The sequence below is a fragment of the Mytilus trossulus genome, chromosome 9 (assembly GCF_036588685.1).
Source record: "Mytilus trossulus isolate FHL-02 chromosome 9, PNRI_Mtr1.1.1.hap1, whole genome shotgun sequence".
In the NCBI taxonomy this organism is placed as follows: domain Eukaryota; kingdom Metazoa; phylum Mollusca; class Bivalvia; order Mytilida; family Mytilidae; genus Mytilus; species Mytilus trossulus.
In genome coordinates this window covers 74,758,140-74,769,652 of record NC_086381.1, presented here as the reverse complement: position 1 = coordinate 74,769,652, position 11,513 = coordinate 74,758,140, and the positions used below count along the sequence as shown (strand labels likewise).

The 11,513-nt window shown below is 32.5% G+C and overlaps 1 protein-coding gene across 1 annotated transcript in view; it reads right to left on the bottom strand.

The window, feature by feature from the left end:
- Positions 1-10,883, bottom strand: part of LOC134684936 (uncharacterized) — a 115,354-nt gene extending 104,471 nt beyond the window's left edge. Inside the window, exons 1-2 of the mRNA XM_063544255.1 lie at positions 10,706-10,883; positions 6,125-8,676 (exon numbers count right to left, since the gene is read on the bottom strand). Of these exons, the coding sequence (XP_063400325.1) occupies positions 6,125-8,676; positions 10,706-10,883 (2,730 nt within the window). The remainder of the gene's footprint in view (positions 1-6,124; positions 8,677-10,705) is intronic.
- Between the last annotated feature and the right edge of the window lie 630 nt (positions 10,884-11,513).

Genomic DNA, 11,513 nt, shown 5'->3' with positions numbered 1-11,513 from the left:
GATTATCAAGGCTGAGTTATTTATTTTCAAAATCCTCCTGCCCCCCCCCCCCCCCCCCCCCCCCCTACCCCAGAATATCAAATGTTCGTCCCTTAGTCTACAAAAGACTAATTAGAAACACTTGAATAAACCAGAGGCCCTAAAGAGCATTTGTCGCTCACCTCGGTCTATGTGCATATCAAACAAAGGACACTCTCTACCATTGTAAACGAGAATAGACTTCTTGACAAAAATCTATATTTTGTGATCTTGCATTACTGATCGTTAAGTCTATTTAGTTTCTCTCTATCTTCGTCATTTTAAGGGCAATTACATGTACTCATATGAAGAGTAACAGTCAGTGAATCTACTAACTACATGTTTATTTGCAAAATGTGACTTTAAATTATAGATCTTGCCTCGCTCATACATTTTGTGATTTAAAGTGTTTACTTATTGGTTCGACGACTTACAGAAAAGAGCGACGATTTACAGAAAAGAACAGAAATGTAGCTCATCGTTTTATACCGTAAATTGAATAAACAAATTAAAATGAATCAAGAACATCATAAAGTTTGCCAAGGTTTACTACATGTGGCAGGAATTAAAATTTTCTTCAAATGTTACAATTCTATTTTCTAAAACAAGGAAATGACACTTTGATTTTTTTTCAGAAATATTTATTAATGCCTTAATTTGATACAGAGAAATCTAACTTTTTTTTGTAAGTCTACATATCCCAATGAATGTTCAATCTAAGTTTGAATTAAACATTCCTTTATTACGGGGGGGTGTTGTTGTACATTGTTTTAAACTTTAAATAATAATTATATTATGCTCTTTTCGGTTCTTTTCGGTCCTTTTCGGTTCTTTTTGGTCCTTTCGGTTCTTTTCTGTAAATCGTTGGACCGTTTATTTATTAATTATAATTCAAATCTTATAAGGCATACAGAAAAACAAGTTTCTCTCTAATTATCATAGTTTTCATAATAGGCAAAAATGAAAAAAAGGGTTAAATTTGTCATTTATGGACAATATCACATTAAAGAACTTGTGTAAGAGTTTTGATGTATATGGAAAATTGGTAGAGCTCAACATCATTCTGGACATTTTACTCTTTTCAGATTTGCTCTTTTTATAACGGTTCAAATAGTAATCAAAAGTACCAGGATTATAATTTTATACGCCAGACGCGCGTTTCGTCTACATAAGACTCATCAGTGACGCTCAGATCGAAATAGTTAAAAAGCCAAATAAATACAAAGTTGAAGAGCATTGGGGATCCAAAATTCCAAAAAGTTGTGCCAAATACGGCTAAGGTAATCTACTCCTGGGTTAAGAAAATCCTTAGTTTTTCGAAAAATTCAAAAATTGTTAAACATTGACTTTAAAGGCTAATAACTCCTTTTGGGGTGAATTTACCATTTTGGTGACTTATTTGTAGATCTTACTTTGCTGAACTTTTTTGCTGTTTACAGTTTATCTTTATCTATTTCAAATTTCAAGATAATAACCAATACAATGCTTTGCTGAGCGCAGCCTGAAACGACCGCAGAGGTCTGTCTAAATTTTGATTGTAATAACATTTTTGACATATTATAGATTTCGAAAACTAAATAAATGTGGTAAAAGATCTTATAATTTGAAATGGGACATTTACCTCGTATAGTCTGATATCCTAAATTTAACAACATGGTTAGATTCAGCATTTTAAAAAAACCACTAAAATTATTATTTTAGTTGAAATCAAAGTTCATCTGTGGACCTTTCAAACCTTATATGGACTAATTTGAAAACAGAGCCCACAATGAAAAATCTAAATGCACAATAAGATTCAGCATATCACAGAGCCGCAACAATTCAGTTTTTGTTAAAATCAAACAACGTTTTAAATGCTTTGGATTCTTTGGACCTGAATGTGGACCAATTTCTTAAAAAAATGGGGCCCAAAATCCAATATAGTAAGACTAAGTTAGAATCCTCCAAAATTAAAGAGTGTAAATAAATCCCATTGAAATTGTTTAAAAGATTTGTATTAATTTTCAATTGAAGATTTCTTGCTATTGTGCAATACTGTGCTTTTGTGCAGTACTGTGCAATTCAAGATTTCTTGCTATCGACAAATACTGTGCAATTGAAGATTCTTTCTATGTAAAAATGAAAAAGTATATTATAAAGAAACAACCAAAACAATTACGAAAAAAAATGCTTCTCACTTTTGAAGTATTTACCCCAAAACTCATTCCCAGCCTCCCTTTTGTGGTATGGTACCTTGGAGTACAATTTCAGAGATATCTATACACTTAAACACAAGATATTTCTGGAAAATATAAAAATGCTTATTTTTGGCCCTTAATTCCTACCCCCTCTCCAACTCTATTTCAACCTTTTCTTTGTGATTTGGAACTTTGTGGTACAATTTCAGAGCTTTCGTACTAAATTATGATCCTGGTACATTTGATAACTATTTACACCACTGGGTCGATGCAACTACTGGTGGACGTTTCGTCCCAGATAATATCACCAGCTCAGTAGTCAACACTTCGGTGTTGACATGAATATTAATAATGTGGTCATTTTTATAAAATTCCTGTTTACAAAACTATGAATTTTTCGAAAAACTAAGGACTTTCTTATCAGAGGCATGGTTACCTTAGCCGTATTTGGCACATTTTTTTTAAAGAATTTTGGATCCTTAATGCTCTTCATCTTTGTACTTTGTTGGCTTTCTACATATTTTGATATAAACGTCACTGATGAGTCTTATGTAGACAAAACGCGCGTCTGGCGTACTAAATTATAATCCTGGTACCTTTGATAACTATATATATCCTAACCCTTATACACAAGTTATTGTCCAGAAACTACAAAAAAGCTTATTGTTGACCCCTTTTTGGCCGTTAATTTCTTAACTGTTAGTACCAAAAGCCCCAAAATCAATCCCAACCTTCCTTTTGAGGAATTGAACCCTCTGCTTAAATTCATAGAGATCAAATCACTTAAAATAAAGTTATTGTCCGAAAACCAAATGTGTCTTTGGACGCCGCCGACGACGACATCATAGCATTATACGAACGTATAAAAACTGCAAAATTTCCTTAAAATTACCAATTCAGGGGTAGCAACCCTACAACGGGTTGTCTGCTGCGTATGAAAAATTTAAGGTCAAATAGTTCTTGATCGGATGAAAATGTTTACTCCTGCTCAGATTTGTTTTAATTTCATGGGTGGGGTCATCGGATATATTTTTTAAACGAGATACCATAAGGGTGATTCAGGCCAAGTTTGGTTAAATTTGGCCTAGTAGTTTCCGAGGGAAAGATTTTTGAAATAAATTACAAAACTTTACGAAAAATTGTGAAAAATTTACTTTAAAGCGCAATAACTCTCTATGGTTGACCATTTTATTTGTAGATCTTATTGTGTTGAACAATTTTGTTGTTTACAGCTTCTCTCGATCTATTATAATATTCAAGATAAAAACGTACTAAAAAACTGCAAATTTCCTTAAAATTTCCAAATCAGGGGCAACAACAGGTTGTCTGATGCTTCTGAAAATATCAGGGAAGATAGATCTTGACCTGATGAAAATTTAAACCCCTTGCCAGATCTGATCTAAGTGCTTTAGTTTTAGAGATATAAGTCAAAAACTGCATTTTATCCACATGCTCTATTTGTAGCCATGGTGGCCATCTTGGTTAATAGGCGAGTACATCGGACACAACTGTTTAACTAGAAACCCTTAGTATGATTTAAGCCAAGTTTGGTTTTATTTGGTCCAGTAGTTTCAGAGGAGAAGATTTTTGTAAAAGTTAAAGGACGAAAACGGACGACGACGACGGACGACGACAGATTAGAAAAGCTCACTTGGCCCTTTTTGTCCTGGTGATCTAAAAAGGTTCAACAGGCCAAATAAAGTACGAAGTTGAAAAGCATTGAGGACCCTGAAAAAAGAAAGGTTTTTCCAAATACTGCTAAAGTAATCTCTTCAAGTATACTTTGCCTTATATTCTATAAAAGTATTGATATTCAATTATATGCAAAATAGGTAACACAAAAGCCAGTATAGTAAAGTGAAAATATTTATTAGGGGGTGATTGCAAACAACAATTCAGTATTTCAATACATTAATGAGAACTGTATCATTTACAATGTAAATATCATATGAAAATTCAAATTAAAAAAATGTGAATATGTTTTATATACTTTTCAAGAATGGCTAACTTCAACTATAAAATAAGTGTATATGATTTTTCTTGTAAAATAAATCCCTTCATATCATTAAAATCTTCCAAAAGTACTGCCATTGAACTATTGTCTACATTTACACTAATTTGCTGATATTTCCCTTTATGCAGTGACCTTTACTTCAAGGCATCTCTTTAGAACTTCAACCACCACACAGTGCAAGAGCAAGGGGAACACCGTGAAGGAAGAATGTAAACAAACGTGCACTGTAAGGTAAATGGTAATTAATTATTCTGAATGAACAAATTTAATACTACAAATAACTGTTAAGGAATAGTTTATTTGCAAATGGGAACGAATGGAAAATATAAAAGATTAAATATCCTGCTCTAACAATTCACTAATTTGTCACGGGCTCCACGTGCTATGTATTGCTACAACCCGTTAAGCTTCTACAAAAAACTCGAAAATTAATGAGCTTACGATCAACATTCACTGAATGACATACTTGTTGTAGATAATACGTTATAGATACGTAATAAATATATATAAAACAAAAACATGTATACAAGACTTAGTTTATATCGAAGTAACCAAATGATTTAGACGGTTGGGTTTTAACGTGAGCCAATTTCTCTGCAAAATGCGACAAAAGCTTATCTTTCCGAACATACGATAAGTTTATATTATTATAAGATTTATTATATATTATAGTTTTGTTCATTGTATCACAGTCTCTCACTAGTTTTTATTGGACATATAATCACCATAACTAAGCAAATAAGCAAACTTACTTTAAAATCATAAGTAATATGACATATACATTACGACGTCTTTATCATTTCAATCACCTTAATAATAATTAATGTTATGCTATTTTAACATTATAGCTTCTTAACAATAGCCATAATAGCAATTCCTTTTTTTAGATAATAAAAAAGACCCCAACATATAAAATATTGAAATTATAGTTATTTACCAAGGAAACAGCTTAACTCAAACTACATTACAAACTGTTATTAATAAGTTGCTGAGAAGCAAACTTAGCAGCAAAAATAGCTTTCCATGTTTTTAAATAAGAAACCTTAAATTCCTCACTAAAACTAAAATTTCTAATCGCTGGTGAATAGCTACTAATCCAGTAGAAAAATCATATTTGGGTAAATTCTGTCAAGCAGTTTTCAAGGGGTTTTAACTGTTGATAAACACTGTGATATGGACCACGAAGAAGAAAACATAATTGATCTAGCATCACAACAATAACATATAAACAATTCATAAACACATAAAAAGTGTACAAAACAACACCAATGTAAAAAAAAAACCCGAATCATTTAATGTAATTATCTATGAATATTACGGATTACAAATATCCTTCATCAGTATGATTCAGATGCAAAATGAATCATATCAATCTATTCTGATTTAACTATAACAATCTTTAACTTAATACAATTAAAACCGACCAAAACAACGCTTGTTCAATTCTTAAAAGTTTCAAAAATGACGTAGGTTAGGTATTTACAACAGAAAATAGTAATGTGCGATATGAACTGGTACAGTTCTAAAATTTTACAGGTGACGAAAGTTAAGATATTACAACAAAGACTACGTAGAACAATATTCCCATGGGATTCCAACAGTCTCTGTTGTAAATACCTAACCTTCATTAAATAACGTCATTATCCAACCTTCTGCTTTTCAAATTCATTACAATCTGTTCCAATATAAATGAATAAAAAGAGATATGGGTTTTTGCCAAGGAGACATCAATCAATCAAAAAAAATTAACCAAACAGTCATATAGAGCACAACATACTGTTTCATACAACAGACAGACGTCCATACTATATGTAAATGCTCTAGATCGTTCCATGTGACCTAAAGTTGTTAATCAATTTTACACAAAAATAATAGGTCTTTTTTTATCATTTCCTTTTTCTATCAACATCCAAACAATTTCTCTATGACAATGTCTATGAGCTGCATGTAAAGGTGACTGACCCAAAACGTCGCATTTGGTATAGTCTGCTCCTTTATCTAGCAACATCCCTACTACATCTTTATGACCATACATACAAGCCATAAATATTGGTGATTGACCATCACAATCACATTTATCATACTCCGCTCCCTTTTCTAACAACTTTCTTACTATTTCTGTGTGACCGTATCTACAAGCCATTAAAACAGGTGACTGACCATAATTGCTACAGTTATTATAATCTGCTCCTTTTTCTAACAACATGTTAACTATTGTAGTATGACCACAGTTACATGCAACTAATAAAGGTGACTGACCATATTTGTCACAATTATCATAATTAGCTCCTCTTTCTAGCAGTATCCATACTATTTCTATTTGACATTCTCTACAAGCAAGTATTAAAGGTGAGTCACCAGAAATGTCACACCTTTTATAATCTGCTCCGTTATCTATCAACATCCTTACTATATCTTTACATCCAGTTTCAGAAGCTATCATTATAGGTGTCTGACCATAATTGTCACATTTATTATAATCTACTCCATTGTTTAACAGCAAACCTACCATGTTTGTATGACCATATCTACATGCCATAAATACAAGGGACTGACCAAAGTTGTTACATTTATTATTATCTTCTCCTTTATCTAACAAAATCCTTAATATTTCTGTATGACCTAGTCGACACGCTGTCATTACAGGTGACTGTCCTTTGTTGCTACATTTATTATAATCTGCTCCTATGTCTAACAACATTTTTACTACTTCAAATTGACCATGTCCACAAGCAATCATTAAAGATGACTGACCCAAACTGTCACATCTATTATAATCTGCGCCTTTCTCTAGCAGCATACTAACCATTTCTTTATGACCATTTCCACAAACAATCATTAGAGGTGACTGACCCAAGCTGTTACATTTATCATAATCTGCTCCTTTGTTTAACAGCAAACTAACTATTTCTGTATGTCCATTTTTACAAGCAATCATAACAAATGTCTCACCATAACTGTCACATGTATTATAATCGGCTCCTTTGTCTAACAACATCCTTGCTATTTCAGTTCCACCATATCTACAAGTAAGTGATAAAGGTGACTGACCATAAGACCCACATTGGTTAACATCAACTTCATGATTACAACACCACTGGATCATTGAAAAGTCTCCTATAAAACAACAGTGTAGCATGACAGTGTCACAAACAACTTCACAATAAGATAATTGATCGCTTGAACTTAAAATGTTGTCAGCATCTAGGGTATGCACTAATTGTTTCTGATAAGATGTACTGAATTTATTCAAATAACACAAGAATCTCTTTCTGAATTGATATATCTTCATGTTGCTATTATTGAATACATCTTGTAATTTCCCCTTTAACCAATCATCAACCATTCTCTGCATGTACAGTTCGTGATACTCAGTGGGCACAATAGTGATAAACTGATCCGTGTCGTCTGGACTTTTCAGTAAAAATCTTTCTCGAATCAAACAGCTGTCAGCATTCTTGATTAAGCAATGGATTATTTTCTGTCCAAAGTATTTAGCTAGAAAATCGAATACTTTATCATGTATAGTTGTGTAGAATCTTTGGATTCTATATTTTAATCTATGGTTTTCCATTGTATAGTAAGTTTGGCATGTCACCTTTGATAGAAATGTGTGTAAAAGAGAATCCAATTCATCCTTTAACAAAAGTCTTGATGTCCCTCTGTCCAGTCTACAAGACTCGCAAACATTCTCAATGATAATTCTTGTTTCTTCGTTAATCTCGTCCTTCAACATGCTTTCATTCAATTTGTTATTGAACACAACACATAAAGCTAAGGCACAGTATTTACCAAAGAATCCTTTCTTTTGTAGTTGGTCAACCTGTGCTCCAAAAACTGAAAAAGGATTCTTAAAAAAATCTTTTATATCAAGTGTAGGATTTTCGTGATATAATTGGCACAAAAGTGGAAAACAATCATACAGATTATAATAATCCGTAATCTGCTTGGCTTTAGTTTGGAGGTGTACCTCAGCTATTGCTTCTTTTTCAGCGGTTGTCAATCTCAAACCAAATGACAACAAATTAAATACACATGTTTTAAAAATAGATAATGTGTCAAACTTGTCATCCTGGTACACTTGCAATCGACATGCTACAATTATTTTTGTTAGTTTTTCTTCTAGAAACTCTTTAAGACGGCAAATAACTGGTTCCCAAATTTTGATATCAGCCTGGTTTAAAGAAAAATTTCCACATAAATCATCAATAACAAACAATGTTTTCTGGTTTGGATTGTAAAACTTAACAATGTCCCCGGGATCTGTCACCAAAAGTATATCGTATCCATCTTTACCCATTTGTAAAGCCACATGCCGTAGAGTTGCAGTCTTTCCGACACCGGAACTAGCCGTAATGGTTACACAACTCTTCTCCTGTAAAAATAACAGGACATTATGGGCTGCTCTAGTGTCTACAAACATCTTATCCTTGATTTTCCATTTTGCAAGAATTTTATTGATTTGTGCTACAAAATAAACATTGATTAAAGTTCATTATATCATGGAGATTCAAGGATTCAATTAAGCGTTGTTGATATAATTTTTTTATGAGTTAGTTGGCATTCCTTGAAACGTAACACAAATTTTAATTCTGAAGATACACACGAAACAGCTACAGTCTTAGACACAATTCTATAGTACTGGTTGTAGCTGGATTGTGCAGGTTTTTTACTTTGTTGTTTAATTTTACAACATACGATGAGCTAAGTTTAGATAATAATGCATGTTACCCAAGTGTTACATAACCACATATTGTGCTTATATAAAATCAGACTATTTGGACAATTGTTGTTGTTATTTCCCTTTGTTTACGGAAAAGTCGTAGTTGTGCATTTGTGTTCGGTGTACCTGGGCAATGTTGACTTATTAGTAACTATAAGAACCAATGTTACAATATAATCATCCATCATTTATACTTTAATTTTCACCTGACATCTTATCTTGTAAAATATATAAGGCTCAAATATTTTAATATTTATTTGTATTGTAGTCCTGTAATATTATTTTGTCATTTTAATGTAATATTTAACTTTGCCATTAAAGTGCGAGGTTTGGCATGCCATAAAACCAGGTTCAACCCACCACTTTTAGCCCCTTTTAAAAGTGTCCTGTACCAAGTCAGAAAGATGGCCATTGTTATATTATTGTTCGTTTCTGTGTGTGTTGCATTTTAACGTTGAGTCGTTTGTGTTTTCTCTTATTTTTGAGATATTGAGATAAGACGTGGCACGGTACTTGTCTATCCCAAATTCATGTATTTGGTTTTCATGTTATATTTGTTATTCTCGTGGTGTTTTGTCTGATGCTTGGTCCGTTTCTGTGTGTGTTGCGTTTCGGTGTTGTGTCGTTGTTCTCCTCTTATATTTAATGCGTTTCCCTCGGTTTTGGTTTGTTACCCCGATTTTGTTTTTTGTCCATGGATTTATGAGTTTTGAACAGCGGTATACTACTGTTGCCTTTATTTAATATGAAAGCCGCATATTTACATCTGATTCAGCCATTTAAATTCATACTGGGTTACCTTTAACAACTTCACAGTACAGTTTCACCATTTTTAATGACCTAAACATAACCATGTGAATGTCGTTTACAATATATGTGAATTTGATGCGACTGTCATACAAGTGAGAAGTTAAGTTAGTTTTAAAACAAGGTTCAATCCACCATTTTCTACATAAGAAAATGCCAGTACCAAGTCAGGAATATCGCAGTTATTATCCATTCGTTTGATGTGTTTGAGCTTTTGATTTTGCCATTTGATTAGGAACTTTCTTTTCTGAATTTTCCTCTGAGTTCAGGATTTTTTTTATTTTACTTTTCACCGCTAGCATTACTTTAGTTTGTGTACCTTTTATTGTTAAACTTGAACTGTAGGTTATAAAATGACTCCTCAGATAAATTGACTGTTATTTTTAGTCATTAATTTTTTAATCTTTTCGATTTACCTCCCCCCCCTCTGTGTTTATTTTCTTACATTCAAACAGATCAATCGTTATTTCCATTGTTGATTTTTTTTTTACTTTACAGGTGTAATACCACCATTGATTTCCCCCTATTAGTCTTTGTTAAATTTGCACTTTTCAAAAAATTGTGCAGAATTTATCATTGTTTCAGATTAAGAAATACTTGGCTTGAGTAAAGTTTTATCCTGTCCAGTTCTATAGAAAAAGTTTCACATAACATTTCATTGCATATAAGAAAATAACCATCATTGGAAGTTAACCAATCAAATTTCTCCCCTTATTCTATCTGTGTACAAGGTTTAGTCACCATGTAACCTCAAGATTACAAAATTTTCTATAGAAATCACAATTAAAAAATAATGGTCTTTTGAAATACCCAAGACATATGTTTATGACACAGAAATAGTTTTACTGCAATAAAATGTAGGATAAATTACCTACAACGGTCAAATTCAAGGGAATATTTGCAACCGGATGTGATGTACCATGATTTGGTGGTATTACACCTACAGCTTTACTTCCAAATATTTACCTCTGACATTCCACGGTACTGTATCCTGATGAGAAGAAGCCACCTTTTCCTGTAGTAATGCATGCGATGTTTTGACTTCTTCATGAGATTTCTTTATTTCAATATAAGACAATTTCAAGCTTTCCAATGACCCTTTTAATTCTCTGATTTCATCATTGGAACGTTTGATGTCCATCATTATTTCGTGGTTGGTCTGATCTAGGGGTTTGATTTTCAACTGATCACATTCCAGTTTCATTTTCTGTCCTCCTAATCTGTCAATGGCCTATATAAGATAGAATAGCACTCACACTTAAATTACTACACAAAAATAAAGATTTGACCAAGTTCTTTATTATAAGTTGGGGAGCGTTTTATTTGAATAACAAGAGGGTCACCCTGACATGAATGGTTTTAAAATAAATAGACAAAAATATGGGATATTAAGTAAAGCATGTTCTCCAATTCTTAGTCGATTTATTCTTTTTCTTATTACCTTATTATTTTTATTTAATCATAGTGTTGTTCGTTTGATCTCATACCTTTATTAGAAAAAGTTCAATAATGATCTCTTAGCTTTTTGTTTTCCTCTGAATTTCCCATTTGGACGTCACAAAAAAAGAAAACATGGCCGATAGCGTTATATTGAATAAAGACATTGTTTGACAGATTTAAAAGTCAGTTGAGAAACATAATCTACAACTATATCTCGTGCAATACAATATTTCTCATCTCTCAACAGCTAAATTTTGAAGATTCAAAACGCTCGTCGCGGCTCCCGTTTTTATTTGAAAATTGAACTTTAGGTGGAGAAATATCATATCACACT